The sequence below is a fragment of the Halyomorpha halys genome, unplaced genomic scaffold, assembly GCF_000696795.3.
Source record: "Halyomorpha halys isolate HHAL.00 unplaced genomic scaffold, Hhal_1.1 Scaffold421.1, whole genome shotgun sequence".
Taxonomy (NCBI): Eukaryota; Metazoa; Arthropoda; class Insecta; order Hemiptera; family Pentatomidae; genus Halyomorpha; species Halyomorpha halys.
Window position 1 is genome coordinate 55,722 of NW_027109834.1, and position 19,842 is coordinate 75,563.

Below are 19,842 nucleotides of genomic sequence, written 5' to 3' on the forward strand. Positions count from 1 at the left end.
AACCAAGATTTAATATGGTACATAAAAAATAAATGTACATTGGTGAGCGAGAAGATAACTTTCAACTCTTAAGACTTAAAAAAAATATTTATTAGATTTGAAATTTAAATTTTTTTACTATTAATTTCTTTATATATAGATAAGCTTTTCTTGAATATCATTTCTTTTTATACTCACTAATTTAATTTAAAAGTATTTATTTTATTATATCAGTGTTTTTAGATTTTAATTAAACATAATTATTAACTGCTAAATTCTTACTATTTATGTTTTTTATTGTAATTTTATCTATATATTTATCTTATAGTAAAAAATAACATGAAAAGAAAAATGGCAATGAACAAAAACAATAAAAGAAATAATATATTTCTACTATCTCCTATCTCATTTCAAAACAAACGCCACCGAACTACCAATGTTGAATCAATTTGACAATTAGCCATATTTTCCAAGAATGCCCTTGTTTCACATTACAACACAATAGCTTAGGAATAAACCCGTATATTTCAAAAAACCCTCAGTGTTGATGATAAAACAATAAAATTAGTATTATAATTCAAAAACAATATACATATAACAATGTTTGTTTGCACTATTGAGGTTTTAAAAGAGATTTCTTCAATGTTAAACTATTTATTTACATAGCTTTGAAGATTTTTTTAACAATAAAATAGCAGATAAAAATCTTTCCTTATGAGGTATAGAATGTGCCGTCTACTTTCCTAGAATATCCGCCATTAGAGGTTGACGAGTGGTTAGACGTAATACCAAGCTTGACGCTGAAAGGACTACGATGCTCAGAGAAACCGCCGACCCTCACACTGAAGAACTTGGTTCCAGGCTTTGGCTTAGTGCTCGCAACTGCTTCTGCTTCAGCATCCATGTCCCTAGCAGGTCTTTTTGCCGGTATCTGTCGACAGATCGGGATAGTAATTAATATAAATAAATATTAACCTAATTTTTCAGTCCAATACTGTAACAAAAAAGGCAAAGACCGTATTAAGAAGGTAAAATTATATATAGTTACTGTAATTAATCGATTAATCGTAATCTATTAACATATGATTATTTAATTGTGTAATAATGATTAATTTATATACACATATTTTTGTTGACTAATCAAGCAAATTAAACCTGTTCAAACTAGTCGAAACAAGTTACGTACGAACTTGCGCACTATGTGTTACTATGGGCACTCAGGGAGGGAACGATATTTTATATCGAATATACAATCCATGACAATAATTAATTACAATTACTTAATTATGATTGGTTAATTAATCACGACATATATAGTAATAAAGTAAACTTCAATTAATTAGGGATGACTAATTAACATGTAGTTATTATTATTAATGAATTTAAATTAACATTAATTAATTATTATTAACTAATTTAAATTAATACTAATACTTAGTATTAAAACCTATTAATTAGCATTAATTGATTAATTTAAAACATATTGAGCGGAATAGGTATATACCTTCAGGATATGAATTTCGTAATATATTATATTAACGATCATAATTAAGAAGAATGGTTCGAGGTTATTATGGTGGGTAGAGGTGGTTTGGTGTGGTTAAAAGTGGTTTATGGTTATTAGAGGTAGTTAGGAGTGGGTTTGGGTTATTAGGGAGGATTAAGGGTGATAAAGGATGGGTCGAGATAGTCAGAGTTGGTGAATGGTGGGTTCAGTTGGTCAAAGGTGGTTTGGCGTTGAAAAATTGAACTCAAGAAGGACAAATAGACAGGGAAATTCAGATGGTTCTATTATATCGAATTGATCTGTATCCTTAAAATGGTTCAGATGATAGCATCGTGACAGAATAAGCGTGTACAGTTATTTGGTTGGATCACCCAGTAATTATTAAAATAATAATCCCCGCCAAAACGATAGGAATAAGTGTCTTAGGAGTTGACGCAACACAGATGCGGTAGGATTGTACTAGGTCTGACTTAGGATTTGGGTTTTGATCGACATAAAACTGCCGGGTTCACTAGGTCTTTATTTAAAGAATATTGGATTATGAATTCATCCTACTTAAAATAATTTCTTATTTACTAACTTTAATATTTGATTGAACCGTCAGTGGTATCCAAAACATATGTATATATACATATTTTTAATTCTTTCTTAATCTGAGATAAGATTGATAATGAATAGAAAGGATTCAAGGTCAAAAGAAAGATTTTACGATTACGTTTTTATCAGTAGTAGCAGATATAAATGAAATTCAACCGGCAATACTTTCGAACTGGCAATGGACGATTGGACGACAATAATGAATTATCTAAATTTTTTTGAATAGACAATTATTGGTGAAGGCCCAGCGGGGAGTGCGATGGGATCCGTATTATTAGTTGGTCGTGTGGATAACATCAGCACTTTGCTCAACGGGACCACACAGCAACATGCGAAAATTATGAGATAATTTATACCTACATAGAAAACAAAACTATTACACAGAAATAAAAAAATAAAAAAAAAAAATTGTATGCCCTTCACTAGTTTTAACGCCGAAAGCACCCCTAATATCTCCTTAAGAAGCAATATGGACACATTGCACAAATTAGTTTAACAAATAAAAATCACAATTTTAAAACAAGAAGCTGGATGAGGGATCTTGATTAGCAAATCTTTTTTTACCTTAGCCTACAAAATAAGATTATTGAGCGATATTTTTTTCATTGCCAACTTGTTCTTAAATGTTCGTTTATTTTGTAATTGTTTATATTGACTGAATTAGAAAAAAACCGTAGTCTTCGATCTTTTGTTTTCTATATAAATTTCAATTCTTATAAATTAATTTCCTTAGTTGCGTTTATAATTTGTTTATATGATTTAGTAAAATCCTCAGTGATATTATTATGTTCTTTAAATTCAGATAATTCCTGATGCTTATTTATCTTGATTAATTATAGACTTAAAAGGTTATGGGTGTTGTCTTTTTATATTAAAAACAAATGAGACGATCAGTTTCAAAATCAACCATGTTTATGAAATTTCTTAAATTCAATTTAAAAAAAATAAATAAAAGTTGAATTACGACTGATTATTTAAATATGGGCTTGACTGATTTAGAACTGTATGCCTCAAATGAAATTTTGATTCATCCAGTTTTAGGGCACGAGATTGTCCTTGAAAGTGATAATAGCAATTTTTTTCTTATGTAGTATGACTATTTTTTCTGAAGGTACTCAAAAATTTTATTATATTTCCACGTATTAATTGAACTAGGCAAGTTATAGAAATATAGGTCGTTCCAAAAATCCTTAAAAATGTATTTTTTTTTTTAAATTTTCATAGGCAATTTATCCTCTAACGATTTTCTACATCTTTCTCAGTAATATACTCTTTTTCTTTTCTTTTCTCAAAAAGTAAAATCTTTATTGTGTATTGTGTTAGTCACTCCAGGGAGGATCCGCATTCTACAAGCACTTTATGCACCTCAATTTTAAGGATGAATTCAGGATTTTGTTTGGAGCTGCTCGTAAGAATGAAGTATTTCTTGAAAAATTGTTGTGTTACATACAAGAAGGTGATGTAATGAGCATCATCGATTAAGCAGCAGGTTTTTCGTTTAATCTAACACAGTGTTTCCCAACCTATTGACGTTTTATTACCACTTCTACAATATTCGTTGTGATTTATGGAAACTAATTTATATATTATTGTTTCATTAGTGATCATTTTTAAATCAACTTATATTATATATAGATATTTTTTTTTCATCTCATTCATGCTGCAATTATTTAAATCTCTTTAGATCTTATTGTTCTAATTGTACGAGCATATGCTTCCTGAGCCCTGGTTGCTTAGGTAGCTGGATCGAGGACAGATAGCTCCGCATCCAGACAGAACGATGAGTGATCGTTGGTCGTGGACAACCGATGATGGAACTGCTCGAGGGTGGTCCGGCCATAGTTCAGCGGTCTAGGATTAAGACGTCACTGGGATTTATCATCCCACTCATTACCATATCCTCTGTATTGTATTTAGATTTCACTGTGGGATCCTCGTCCTCTGGAAGGGGCGCAATTTCTCATACCGCCCTCACCTGGATGTCTCTGGAACCCCGCCGTTGTGGGAACTTTCTTGTTCGAGTCGGCGATTTAGTGTGAGTAACTATAGCTACTCACGTTATCAGTGCACTCGTTTCAAAGTAAATAGAAAGGTTTAAAGTGAGCATTTGTACAAATCGTTAATTCTAGAAAATAAACTTTTTAATGAAGTGCAAAAACTATATCTGCAACGTTAACTGCACCTGAACATGTAAGAGATAAGGACAGACATCGTCGACTAAATCAGCAACTAAGCTCATCGATCGGTTTAATAAATTATATAAAAAGATTAATATTAATTAAAGATTAGAGAATATTAAAGATATTATATGTTTGGCAATAATTATTATATTGAATTCTTGTGTTAACAATGAATCTTTTTCAAATGAAAATTTACCTATTTTTCTAGAACAAGAAGAGGCATATTTAGGTTACACTCACAGGATATAGCATTCCCTAGAGAAGACACGACAAGTTAAGACTGGCAATGGAGAGAATACTCTATTCCAAACCTCTATATGGGTGTCTCAGTACAGCAAGCCCTTTTCATCAATTTATTTCGTTTTCTATCAGCAATATCGTTGCAGCTATTTTTTCGTTGTATTTATTAACCTTTCAAATGCAGTTGCGTATAGGTAAAACAATGAATTAATGTGAATAAGATATATTGATATTAACTAATAGGGAACTGATGGTCTTCATTAAAAAAAAAAAAATGGTACGATGCGCACATCACTCAGATTTCATTTACCACCTTACTTCCATTCCCAAGTGTTGTGTAGATTGGTGCACTCGTCATGATTTTATTGCTTCTTCCGATTAAAAAAAAAAAAAGTCGAAAGGCCGAAGAAAGCGAAAATTATTATTTTTCTGTTACTATTAAAAATTTTTATTTTAGATTTCTTGAGGTGGAGATGACGAATATCCACTTTGTTTCTGCAAATAATAAACAGTTTAACACAAGATAATGAAACCGTATAAGCATAATGAAATCGAGAGAAATCGGAAATGTTTTCGATTCGAACTCCTGTTTCTATTTTTTACTAATAGTTCAAGAAATTCTGTATTAAAAAAATTTATCATAGCCATATGTTATTTGAATTATTCCTTAAATAATATATTGTTATATATACAAAACTATGGTAATTATAAATATTAGAACCACGAAGAAGAGGTGTTTGTTTGATTACAGTCGTAAAACTCTTTGATTAACACTGCAAACTGTTTCTTCTTTAGAATTTTTCAGTTAATATGAAGAACATTATGAAAAAAAATATTAATAAATACTATACAAAAAATAACATCATTTTTTAAAATATCGCGATTAAGCGAAAATATTCTGTGATAGCACTTTTAATGCTCACAAAGCACATTTTGTTTTTAAATATAGAAGTCATTGGCACAGCGTTGGTTTCTCTTTGTACAGAAGCCAGGAAGGGCAATTTACAATATACCATATTATTGAATAAAGTTCAATATTCTTTCAAACTAGAACACAAAATATAATTGCGAAAACATGATGTAAGTCCTAGTATTAAAAAATTATTATTTAAAAACAGTATTGTTAAATTAAAAAAAAATGTTGTTATTTTGTAATTACGATAACTATTATTCCAAAACCAATTCCAAATTGATAGATTTTTTTTTATATTTACTTATTTATATATGGAATATATAGTAAGGAAAAGTACTGCTATCTGGCAGAACTTCGAATTGCAGTTTTTGACGGAAATACTCATAAGAAAATTTTTAAAGTACGAAGGACTTTTTTCTTACTTAGTTCATATGATCATTATTAAAAAAAAAAATGTAACATGTTATCTGAAACATTTTTATCTTGATATATTTATTAAATTTTGTATCTTATGTTTATCCCATGAAATACCTGATGTAGGAAAATTATGAAGAAATTATATCCAAGTATTGATTTTTCCTTACGAAAGGAATTCGATTGTTTAGTGGATCCCCAAATCTCGACTCCGTATGACCAGATAGACATTATATTTAATAATATTTAAATATATATTATTATTATATATATTCTGTAATAAATATATATATATTTCGTATTTAAGTAAACAATAGCAAGTGTTCAACTTTGTGTTTGCTGATGATTGTTTTTCTTGGAACACTAGCGTGCCGTGAATAGGTAATGATGTGTGTTGTGTGTCATCCTCCGCCTAATCGCGGAACGTCCATCAGCGATTGACTCGTTCAACTTCAGCTAACTGCCACTGCCCACTGTATAATTATTTCTTTACTTCTCCCCTCGTCCTAGTGTCTACTAAATAAACCCTAATTGACAATCTTAGGCCCTATATTTATCACCAATCAGCCGCTACCTTATCTATAATCTATAAAAACTTCTTATGCGAAATTAATGTCATGAAGTTTTCTCATTTTTTCTTCCTACCCGCTCGATTATCCCCATCTCATAGTCAATACTAAATTTGAGATCTTATTAAGGGCACTCTAATTGACAATTTATCTAATAAGATGGAGCCAAGTCATTAAAGTTCCGTATGAGATCATTGCTATACCTTCCTAGCTTGGAAAAAATACATGATAAAAACCTAAGACACTGGATCGTTGAGCATAAATTCATTGCTGATGATAAATTCTCCATTCGACTTTAATTTAAACACGCATTTTTTTCTTTAAATTATGTTTGATTTAATTATGTAAGACAACTATTTGTCTTTCATTCATTTATAAATTTACTGAAAATTGACATTTCTGTTATAATGTGGTATTGCAGCAAAAATAGACAACATGCGAAGGCAGCCGAAGAAATTTGTGAGATGGAAGATGTAAATATAGTACATCATAACACTGCTCATTCGGACGAATGAGTTCAAGGAGAAAAGCCTAACAGATAAGTCTATATCAAGTTGACCTCCGTGGTTGTCGAATTTCTTGGGCATATCAGCTGTAATTCGTTGGCGACCATTCGAGTATTATCCCTGTATAACTTGTAAGGCATGAACGATATGTAACCAATACATTAATAAAGACGTTAGGATTTACATTTTATTGTAAAAAAACAATGTTACATCAACATCGAAACAAATTTCTACAAACTAGGAAGAAAATAGTTGATGGCAGAATTTAATATCTAAAGTCCAATGAATGAATGTTTTCCCTACATATAGATACAGAGAAGAAGTGGTAATAGAGATTGTAGGCGAGAATAAGAAGGACGTGCAATTAGATTTGCCTTAGGTTAGGTGGGGCCCAGAAACAACCTATGAAATTGGATATACATAAGAAGTAGGAGAAGGATGGTTAGAGAACTAATATTTTTAGAGAGTGCAACTGTATCCAATAAGATATCGGAAGGGGTAGAGGGAGATACTAAATTTGAGATCTTATTAAGGGCACTCTAATTGACAATTTATTTAATAAGATGGAGCCAAGTCGTTAAAGTTCCGTATGAGATCATTGCTATACCTTCCTTGAAAAAAGTAAATGCTAAAAACCTATGACACTGGGTCGTTGTGCGTAAATTCATTGCTGATGATAAATTTTCCATTCGACTATAATTTAAACAACGCATTTTTTTCCATTTAAGTTATCTTTGATTTAATTATGTAAGACAACTATTTGTCTTTCACTAACTAATATTTTTAGAGAGTGCAACTGTATCCAATAAGATATCGGAAGGGGTAGAGGGAGAAGAGTGTGTGGTCGTGGAGGGATGTGATGTTGGTTCTGAAGGAACATTGCCCCAACATGTATTTCAAATAAAGTTAAATGATAGATGCTGGCATCTTATGGAATGATAACTTGGACTTGCTGGCTATTTCTCTTAGGTCGCTCTTCTATAGTGACAAAACCATCTTCAAATGGGCTGGTCAATTAAACAAAGAAAATACCGCTTCTTGCAATCCCAAGTCAGCCGGTTAGGTCAAACATGTGGACCATTTGTGGCTAAGAAACAACTATATAGTTTATAACAATAGCCATTTAAGACTTCTTATTACATTAGCTGTTGAATATTATTAATAACAAATCCCGTTAAGACTTCAGCCATGTCCAAAATTTCTTGAAATTCAAAATAAGCTCGTGGTTCTACATAAAAAATGGTAGGTTTACAACATACAGGACCGATGCCATATTTAACGCAGAAATCTGATAGGCATGACATGGAATTTAGTGGGCAATAACTTAATATTGATATTTAAATCCGGGGAAAGAGCGAACTGAGCTGTTCTAAAATATCCGTTCATTTGTGGATTATTAAATGGAGCCGGAAGTATCTTTTTGGGTTGGTACTGAACATTATTAATTTGCAACGTACAGTACAATTTGTGAAGTCCAGAACCTCATCCTTCGAACTGTAACTTCCTCTTCGACGTCCCCTGCCGCAGATACGTCACTTCGGAACGATGACCAACATCTGCCGGACGGGAAGGCCCAGTAGAACTCTTACGAACGATGACCAAGCGGAGGACAAAAAACAAGTTGAAAATGACTTATGAAAATCATAAAGTTACATGGACTATCTCTCCTTTCCACAATTACAAAAAGGGCATTAATTTTAAGCTTTTAATCTACCAATTTTAAATTTAAACACAGGATATTGGAATAAAAAAAAATTGTAGGTAATAAAAAAGAAATAACACAAATAATTCATCATCCTCATTAATGACTAATGGGTGTGAATCTGAAACTAATTCAAAGAAAAGCAGTAGGGAGGGGGAAGGTAGAAAAGATTCTTTTACTGAGTTTTGGTTTTGTAGAAGAAGCTTTATATGTTTATTTAATTTCGTGATGTTATCTCCACGATCTGTTCATCACTCAGAAGCACTTAAGTGTAAATTATCATACAGAACGGATTTGATTTTTAAAAAATTTCTGGTTTTACTCATCCTTTTTCTGAATTTTTTTCTTCAAATGATCATCAACCACTACCACTACCTGACCCTTAATTTCCCCAAGGACTGTGGTACGATTGATTCTATATATTTTTAATATTATACTGAGTCACAGTAGATCATTTATATTGATATGTAGAACAACATATGAAATAAGATTGGTACTGGGAGCTAAATCGTGGCCCAGCTCTGAGCCATCAATAGGGCGCGGGCAAATGGGGTGGTTCATATTTTAAAAAGGCTAAACTAGATTGATGATTGTTGTGGGATGAAAGTTGGCCACGATCCGGCACTTGCATCAGTGTGCTGCTTTGTCGCACAGCATCCATCAGCCCTGACAGCTGCCCCTAAAAGGCATCAAAACAAACCCGTCCCACCAATGATCGCAATAAAAAACCCATAAATCACGCCCACTCGTGTCTGCTTGTATGTAGGCTGGGTCCGGTAGCCGTGTCTTCGGGATTATTGTCACTCCTATGGTCCTTGATGACGTCGTAGAGAGAGTATAAATCATCGTAACCTTATTTATGAAATTATCAGAAGTGTTGGGGAAAAAAGAAACTCGATTTTACCAAGAACAAAACCTTTAAAATTTCAAGTGTTGTTTTATTAACCAAATATGTATATAATTTTTCATCAACACTTTCCATTATGACCATTATGCGAAACTAGTGAGGTTAATGGTTATTCCTTCAATGAGTTTCATAACAGAAATCAAGGAACAACTATTTCATCGTAAATTAAAATTGTTATAAAATATTATTAGTAACTCAAAACATTTCTGGCCATTTAATATCCAGAAATATGTATTTATTAATGAAGTAGAAATATTAGTTTTACAATTTCTAAATCATTAAGAGCGAATATAGGTAGGAATTAGGAATATATGAAAAAATATTGTGTAAATGGTGAATTTAAACGTTACATAATATATACACATATAATATATAAACATTTTTTACTTAATACCTAGGTATATCTGTCAATAATTAATTTATTTAATTTGAACCTTTAATAATCTTTCTATGAACCATAACACGGCACCCACCCTCATAAAAGATGGTTTCAAAGCTCATGCCAGGTAACCAGAACCAAAACACCGTTGTATATATAAAAAATGGATTACAAAACTAAGGTTATAAGTAATGGGCTGGATTCGAAATAAGAATCACAAACAAGAATCTGACAGTAAACTACTAGATTAAGTTGCCTGGGATAGATTTGTAGTCAGAGCCTGGACAACCAAAAAGGAAGAGATTTTCTAAATAAAATGTTTTAAATGTAATCTCTATAGGATTACAGAATATAAAACTGAGATAGCAGAAGAAATTGAAATTTTTGTTTACCTAAGGTGAACCATCACTTTGAAGATTACCTCGGATTAGAATGAAAATATTTCGGAAGAGATATCTTATTTCTTTCATAAGTAGGTGTAACCTATGACTTACATATCTTGTATTCCTGAGGAGCCTGTAGGACGGTAAGCCGATAGTTTCCGGTTGTATGTAAGGGTACGAGTTGGGTAGAAAGCTGTCTCTGGTATGGTCGTAGACTGAGGTGAGGCAGATGTCCAAAGCGTCTTTGGGAGCGCAAGGGTGATTACACAACCTATTCTGCCTTATGCTAGCTGAAAAAAAAAGTTTAAAAAACTTTAATTTCAATTTGACATTCTGAACTACCTAAGGCAGAAAAAATATTAAAGTAAATGATGGTACAAATAATCGAAATATTTTCCCATTTATACAGTTTAGTTTCATCTGACTATATGAGACTTTATAGTACGTAAATAAATTTTGGTTCATCTCTACTAATATCGATTTTATCACATCCGATCTTTAAGTTTTTACAACTGTTTCATAAATATGGGGAATTATTTCGAGAAAAACATTTCGTGATAAAGATATGGGCATATAGCATAATATACACAGCGATTTTATGTATGACTATGTATTTAGTATGTACGTTTACTCAATAAATTTTTATTTCCTTCTCAATGAAATATAATTCAAAAGAAACAATATCTGTTTTCTATAACTTAAGACAGAGAAGCTTGGTGCATATCATATACAGGTGGAAAAAAAATTGTGTCTTCAGAATCGAAAATTTTCACTCACGCGTTTGACACCAAGGAACTAGATTAGTTTCATGCCTGTCTGCAGTCAAATCCGTCTTCGCTCATCACGGCTACTTCCGTTTATCCGAATTAGGTGAAATACAGTATAATCTATGTACTTGGAAGAGTTTGTGTTCAGATTTGATCTTTAACAGCTGTTGTTCCTGATTTACTGTAGGGTTCTAGCTCAAGCTTCAATTTGAGATGATGCCGACCGTTTACAGCCAGTATACGCTTTTGTGTATTATCATTATTCATTCAGGTAACATATTCAGCCAAACGAAGTCATCCAACCTTATGAGTTTTTATAATCACTTCCCTAAATGACTCAGTTTAAAATAATAGCACATCATATTCTTTCTTCTCCTCATGCTCACCAAGCGTGGCCGGACCAAATATTTTTTGGAGAATCTTTCTTTCAAAGGTGAAGATTTAATTTTCCCTCATCTCCGAATTTTCAGCTGTCTCCCACAGTTTTAGCCCGTAGTCAGTAGATTTTACTATTGTCTTGTGAAGAAATAGCTTTTCGTCTGCCGAAAGCTTAGGTTTTCTATTTAGTAGTCTATATAATTATCCGAATCATCGGTTAGGTTCTTGTATTTAAAGTTTAGAATGTGGATTCTACGTTAGGATCCCAAGATATTGGACTGGTGGAATCGATCTGCGTCGGAGGGTAAAGGTGGCATGTTGGCATTAACTTTTTTATTCACTAATCATTACACCAATCATTTTTCGGGGATAGGTTTCTTTGTAGCTTTGCTATTGCTGTATGTTATACTGGTAAAGTATAACATAACAATTAGATACACGGTTGTTTATTAATAGACGAAACCAAACAGGTGAGACCAGTTAGTCTGGGGATCCTATTAAAGGAAATTAGTAACATGAATATAGATAAAATAATATCTATAAATTTTGAATAGAAAAGTTTGGTTAAAATGACGTATAAAATACGAAAATAAACTAATTTTTAATTCTCAGGAAGTTCAGATTGCAGAAAGGATAGAAGCAATTTCTTGTAGAAGCTTCGAGTGAGGTGACCCCACATCCACTGCCATTACACGACCTAGACCTGCTTCGGAATACCAGAGAAATAATTAAATACAGCCTCTTTAAAATTGATTATGGTTAGATTACAGCTGTATCGGTCGCTGAGCGCGTAGTTAATTACCCTCGCGGCTAATTACCCTACACTGATTCCAATTCAATTTCCAGCCAGTGCAGTTAATACCGCCCCGTCGCCCGGATTAATGTCACGTGACGAACGGCCACATCAGTCACATCTAATGAACTCATTATTACAGCGCTCTATTCCACAGATTATTATTCAGATCCGAATCTACTGTGTACCTGCCCACCATTTACCTGGCCAATAAACTGCTAGCCATCCAGCTCATTGGTATAATGAACTGGACTGGAGATATTACCTTCTACCTGCAATGCCATTAGCCAGCTCGGATATTATATTAATCCAGAGCGATATATTATAATAAAAAAAATTTGATCTAATGATGCCTTCAGCTGTTGCTAATTAAAAAGGCGGCCACAGTTCAATATAAATATACTTCTCTAATGAATCTAAAATTTATTTTGCTTTGGATTAGGCGGAAAACACGCACCTTGCTTCCAACCGCCTGCTTAATGCTTCTTATATAAATACCTTAACTATTTATTTAACTAATGTTCTGGGGTTTTATTTATTCCAAACGACGTTTGCTTTCGATGTAATATTTACATTCATATACCGTTTTATATGAACGGTAATTTATATATATATATATATATATATATATAAATTAAAATGTTAAATTAAGAGAAGAAGGAATAACATGTGACATGCTTGAACTGCTGTAAAATATTGGCTTTATTGGGTTCAGTACATCTCTTTATATACATTTGATCGGCTGATCCCCTCAACCAGCTGACATCGAAACAACGGATGACTCAGACCGTAACTCCCCCCCCCCCACCAGTTTAAGGGCAATCCTCGAAAACTAATACTATACAGTATAATAATATGGGAAAAAAACAATAAAGAAAAACTACTTACAATAAAAATAAATTCCTATACACATATCATTGTAAAAATTCACAAGCGCTATATTCATAATTTAAACCTAGAATAAAATTAAAGAACTCTTCACACATACAATACATAAATAAGCTAAAATGAAGAAAAAACAAAATTTTTAAAAGTCGAAATAAATCTTAAAACAAAAAACAATAAATAGAATTACATTAACAACTAATGTTTCTGTAATACAATCTAGTAGTGGCAGGCAATACGAGAACACAGGAAGTATTAACTCTTCAATATGAACGGTTCTCCTCTTTTTAGGTTCTTCGATACTTTCTACAGTAACAACATGTGTTCCTTAATAATTATCACCCTGAATGGACCCTTGTGTCGCTGTATATCCTTTATTATTTGTTAGACCCAAATTTTCTGTATACGTCACAATTTTGATCGCTCCCATCATGACCTTTAAATTCTTCAGGTGGCGCCTCCTGTTTTTTTTTCCTTTTCCATTCTTCCTCGTGCCTTCTCCCATGACGTTCTTTGAGCAACATGGTTGTTGTGCATCTCTTCACCATCCACTGCGTACCCTTACAGTCCAGCCGGTGTATTCGAAGCCCATTGAAAGAGGATTTCAAATGGTGAAAACCCCGTAACGGTGTGTACGGAATGATTATATGCCACTATAGCCTTAGGCATTGCTACATCCGGTTCCAGTCCCTTGTCGAATATCCAATCTGATATAAGCGAATATGTTCTCTCATCGTGCCATGAAGCCGCTCTATGCGAGCCATGTTACGTCTAGGTCCTTCATTTCTGTTCGAATCATGGCATTGTGGAATTATCTGCCTGAATCTGATGAGATACGCTCCGGAACTCCTTAGAATTGGAACCACAATCGGAGAGCTGCCAACACTGCTTCCGACAACTTGTCCTGCACCTGGTGCGCCTTACTGAAAAGATCAATTATGGCGATCCGTTTAAATTGATCTCCATTTGAAAGTGTCGACCAGTAGGTGGTTGAGCTGTGCATCTGAGGTAGGTGTCTCTTTTTGCCTCCCTTTTGGTGGGTGTCTGTCATGCTTTGTGCATTGACAAACATCGCAGTTTCCTACAACTTCTGTAATTGTCTTCTCTATCCCCCACCAAAAGTACCTTCTCTTTAATGCTTGCAGAATCTCCAAGATTCCGCGGTGATTTGTTTTCCCTGATGATATGCTACAGTCACCTTTCTCTGGCGTTCGTCCTCCCAAAGAATTTGTGGAAAGAGGGATGAATAAGCGTTATTATGATTTACTTGAAATAATCTGTCGGAGAGATAAAACGAATAATAAGGAAGTATGTTGAGGGTAGGGATTTACGAATATAGTAGTCCTGGGTGCCACCCACGATCAAATGCCTGTTGTACATCAAGAAAGACTCCCGAGCAGTACATTCCGTACACCAATGACAGACGGGTCAACTACCACATGATGACATTGCTGGATAGGAAAGTGGGATGTTTGGAATCCAAACTGGTCATCTGGGATTAAAAGATTTGAATCTAGGATTGGATACAGGCGTTTCAAGACGAGTTTCTCAAGGAAAAGAGAAATAGGACAGATGGGTATTCTAGTGGTTTTTGAGGTTTGGACATCATTTTGACTATTGATACGTTCCATAAAAGAAAAATTTGAAATAAATTTCGTTTTTTGGTTTATGTCAGCTTATGGCTTACAGCATACAACTAAACCAAATTGATAGATTATGGTACTCATTCGGAGGAAAATTCATTTTCTTGTACAACAATTGTTTTGCTTGGGTGCATCGTTAAGAATTTGTAAGCGAAGAACAAAAATAAATGACCTAATTCGTTACTTTATTAAATTAATTAACTAATTATTAAGATTTTTACAACCTCCAGAAATGCGTTTCCATGTTAAGTGTGCTAATTTTTAAACTATTGGTAGATGCATGTTCTAGGAGATGGATTTCTTGCATCAGAATGTCAATGATTTTATTAACAACCTTTAGATAAGAAGAACTTTTAATGAATAAATTTTTATAATAAAACATTACTAATTATTACCTAGGGTATTGTGATTGTATAATCTTTCGAATGGAGAGACGGAGTGCACCCAGTCGTATTCGTAACCTTGGAGTCGCAAAGGTTGTTCCCACAATTCTTCGAATTGGATCATGGGGTATGGGTACGGGTTTCTGTCGAATTTCGCCATCTTCGTCTTCCCTTCAAATAATGTTAACATTTTTATTTTTTTTTCTATTAGTAATTTTAGAAATTAAAAAAAAATTGTAATCAAGTTATTGAAAACGTTTAATCGTTATTGAAAAACAGATGATCAGAATGATCGATAGTGCATAACGTTAAAACATTGTTGTCGTTCATTTGATGTTATTTGTCGTTAGGAACACCTTGGCAAGATGACTACGTTTTCTTGCAATTTGAGAATGTCTTCTACTCAGAGTGAGGACGAAATTCATCACTTGGTACCGTAGGTTAACGCTCATAAGCCGGATCAAAACCAGTGCTGATATCGAATCAAGAATGCTGAAATGATATGTCTCAACACACAAGTCAACTAAGGCCTAACGTTAAAAAGTTTTTTCTTAATTTAGAATACTTAAGATCTTTTTGATTGAAGGCAAACAAAAGAATGTTTCGAGTCTAGTTCATGAGAAATTAAATTTTTATCATTTTTATTAATAAAGAATGGGGCTCCACTAAACCATCTAATTCCTCTCGAATCCAATCCTTACAGTCCAAAATCCTTCGTAAAATCCTTAATGCTCCTTACTTTGTCACAAATCAAATCATCCATCAGGACCTCAATGTCCCCAATGTTGCCAATTTGGCCAGAACCAGATACCAACCCTTACATAATAAACTTCTCATTCACCCAAACCAACGCGTTTCTAACCTGGCTTCTCCTTCATTACCTAATAATCCTCCTAGGCGTCTGAAAAGAAGATGGCCTCGAGATCTTCTCCTTTAGAAGTGTTTTTGGAGTTCTATCAATGGGTAGATTCTCTACATGTTTGTATCATGTCATAATATCACCTACAGCAAATTTACTGGAGGCAAGGAGCTTGGCCGTGCTTGTTGCTCGACGGTGCTTTAATCCGGTAGGAGTGCTCTAAGGGACAATATTTTTGTCCATCTAGAGCTGTCCCATGAGCATTTATCTCATGGTAGACAATTTGTATTTTTTTATTTATTATGTAGTTGGATATGATGATAACCGAAATCATTACGATTACTTTTAATGCGATTAGAAATTGAAACTGTAAATTATAGCTGTTCCATGAGGGGCTGAAGAATCCAGATTTTCTAAAAGCTCTAAGATCTTTTATTTATCTTTTCTTACCTCCTCCAAATAAATGTAAGATTTTTGTTATAAGAAATATATTCACATATTTTAGTATATTTAATACACCCTGTAGTAAACCAAGTGCAGGCATACGTGATGAACTCTTTGTAGGAAATTATGATTTTCAATTCCTTGAGGCTGTTGAACTTTTTCATGAATAAACCGAAGGTATGTTCGACTCTCACTTAATACTTGCAGTAATGAGCATACAATTTTCTGACAATCTTTAGGCTACCACTTAGACGATCCTTAAATGGAGTTATAACATAAACATTTAATCATGTTAAATATTCTCTAGTCGTACACATTTCCAGGAAACCCACAAATAAGCTGCTTTAGTGAGAGTTTTTAATCGCAAAGTTGTTTTCGTGAATTATAAGGATCAGGGTCCCTCGATGGCTTTTGGCCAAAGCTGTCTGTTGGATTTAGACATCTGAGAATCATGATATTTTTAAGTTTCATTTTAATACCCTCTTAAAAACATTGTGACATTTGTTACGTCGTGTCCTGGTTACCCTCACAATTATTAATTACACATGCAGGCCAGCGTTCAATAGAAAAATATCTGGATCGGGTAAAGTTACATTGTCATCACAATCACCCATCAGTGAACAGTGATCAGTGAACGATACGTGAGAAGACGACGGCACCGCTTGGACCTATCGCAGACTCAGCAATCAGACGTCAGGATCGTGAGCACTAAAACATCATCTACTTCATTTACGTGCCCCTACGGGTATTAAATTTTGTCCTGTAAGGAATTATAAGTTTAAATTATGAGGTCACAAAACCTTTCTCTCAATTTATTTCATGGAACTCTCTCAATATGCAATAAAGGGCTCCTGGTCGTAATGCACGAACCGGGCTTCTGGAGTTCCAAACAATATCTCTTTACCGCCAACTTCCTCTAAACAATGAGGCAATTTGTCAAAGGTTGTGTAAATCATTTCACTTTTCCCAGCCTTCGACGGGCTGAAAATAAAAATATCTGATTTTCCTCTAATTGTAATAGAAATTCTCCGTGTTCCACAGCCAAAGCTGCTCTTGCAAGTTGGAGAAAATCCTTCTCCTGAACATCCCAACCTGTACAACACAATTGTAAGCTGTAATTACACAGACCTATGTTTGGTAGAGTCTTTCGAATTAAACACAGCTTATCTTTAACGTCTTGTAGAATAGTTTTGAATTTAAAGTAGTTCACTCTCAAAAGAGGTTTAAACCTATCTTCATCCTAGCTCGGTAATACTACAAAGATTTCCAGTATGTATATTATATTTCCGATCCTCTAAGAAAGAAACTGCACATCTGAAACACAGCAAAGAAAATACGAATTTATTTGTCAATTAGTTTATGCTGTTTCTCTTATTCACAAGTTTGTTGATCAACAAGACTCTCGAAGGCAACACTTTCACACAACTTCCACTTTTTACTCACTTTAAGCATACTCTAATAAATTACTATGATCAAAACTGAAAAGTAAACTAAAATACGAAAGTCTAGAAGGTCTTGGGAGAAAAGGTTACAAAACAAGTAGCCAAAAAAATCCGCTAGGAGAACATTTAACTTAGAACATAGACTTAAAATTGGCTATCATGATGAAAAGAGGAAGGGTTATAGCTCTGCAGTGGATACCAGGCCATGTTGGTATAAATGGTAATTAACAAGCTGACAATTAGGCTAAGCTCGATTGTGCAGAGAACCAGCCTGTTCTACCACTTTCCTACAGAACAGTAAAATCACTTATAAGCTCTTATTGTAAGGACAGAACAAATGCTAGACACAAAGTTCAAGCGGAAGGAAAGAAGTGGGAGAGCCTACTGCATAAGGATAAACGAATCCCCGGCAATGTTAGCAGTGCTGCGAGAGTGGATTGTTATCGCCTTGGAACAGGACATGATCTGCTCCAAAAACACCTCCATCGAATTGGTATCGTAGATTCCCCGAATGTCCTATGCAACATGGGAGACATGGATGGAGACCATCTTTTAACGTGTATTGGTCTAGAAGATGTTGAGCAGGATACGGACCAACTAAAAGAAAGAGTAAAATTGTATTGGACTGCGAGAGCCTGGAGCGTAATAGCCCACTTCCTGTGGCTAAGGAAAAAAAACAAAAACAATCATATACTTATGGCATCTAGCCTGTTAACATGTTATACATTTGTATTCCATAAAAAATATATTGAAAGCTACTAAAACATTGATATCAGAAGTTTCGACTTAAAACTATTTTATTGAACTATGTTCAGAAGTACCAAAGCTTTTTTGAGAATTTCCCAAAGTAACTCTGCAAATGATAAGGTAAATTGGACCTTGAATCTTAATTTTTTGTATTTATATATCCAGAAGAGCTAATGATTGATTTGGAGGAAGAGATATTGAATGAAGAGAGTTGAAAACATTTTGTAGTATTTAATATTATTACCATTTGTTTTTACTGTACGTGAGAAGGAGTCGACAGAAAGGAAGTCCAATTTGTGTGTAAATTGAAATTGCAGTTAGATCTTGTGAGGTATTTTTGAGCGGTGATATCATTTAGCGTTTTTTTTTATTTTTTATAATTAGTTTTAATTACAAATCAATAAAATAAAAATCCCAAAAAGATGCCAAAAACTATTAATGTCCAACGATTCTTAAGGGATTAAAAAAAATTTGTCTTGACCATCAAATTGTGAAATTATTATGTAAATAAAACTGTACATTACTTTGTTTCATTTTCTCCGTTTGTTATTTTTGTTTGCTAATATCATACCTCCCTCGAACTCTTCTTGTAATAGTACAAGAGCCCAAGAGGAGAAAAAAGGCAGTTATTTCACGTTCTATGTGACGTACATATGTCTATTAGCACTCAAATTAAAGCTAGTTTAAGTACTATAAGTAGTTTATACATAGTTTTCATTAAAGTAATAAAAAATAGGGGTGAAATAACTGCCTTTTTTCATCCCGGCTCTTGTACTATAAGTAGATAATCTTCGTGCTGTATGTCTGGTGTCAATGTATGTGTGTCTAAGCTATAATAGTGATTAAGTATTATATTTAAGTATATTTGTTATCGATACAATGTATTAATTTTTATAGTTGTATTTATCTTTGTTTACCTACAGTTTTATTACTTAAACAACATAACGTATGTTTTAATAAATTATTTATATTAATTAAAATATTTATTTCAAAAATTTACTCAGTTTATTTTTTGACCATTCAATCAAAACTATTATTAAGTACCATTCAAACAATTCCCATATGGAAAAAGTATTATTATTGCTACCATCTTGTTTTTTTACGAATCTCAAAATTTTTTTTTTTTTTTTTTTTTTAAATTGATAGATTTATTTATTGATAGATATTACAATCTGCCACACAGTTGTGGGCAATAGGTAATATTGATAAATGATCTCATACATAC

The 19,842-nt window shown here is 33.3% G+C and overlaps 1 protein-coding gene across 5 annotated transcripts in view; it reads right to left on the bottom strand.

Annotated features, from left to right (window-relative positions):
- Nucleotides 1-613: 613 nt before the first annotated feature.
- Nucleotides 614-19,842, bottom strand: part of LOC106682516 (protein CFAP276) — a 31,222-nt gene continuing 11,993 nt past the window's right edge. For 3 of the 5 annotated variants that reach the window (XM_014423414.2, XM_014423415.2, XM_014423417.2), the window contains 3 exons: nt 15,138-15,296; nt 10,388-10,566; nt 614-910 (listed from right to left, as the gene is read on the bottom strand). In XM_014423414.2, the coding sequence (XP_014278900.1) occupies nt 692-910; nt 10,388-10,566; nt 15,138-15,296 (557 nt within the window). In that variant the 3' untranslated portion in view covers nt 614-691. The remainder of the gene's footprint in view (nt 911-10,387; nt 10,567-15,137; nt 15,297-19,842) is intronic. The other 2 variants (XM_067047993.1, XM_067047994.1) reach the window with 1 other exon arrangement.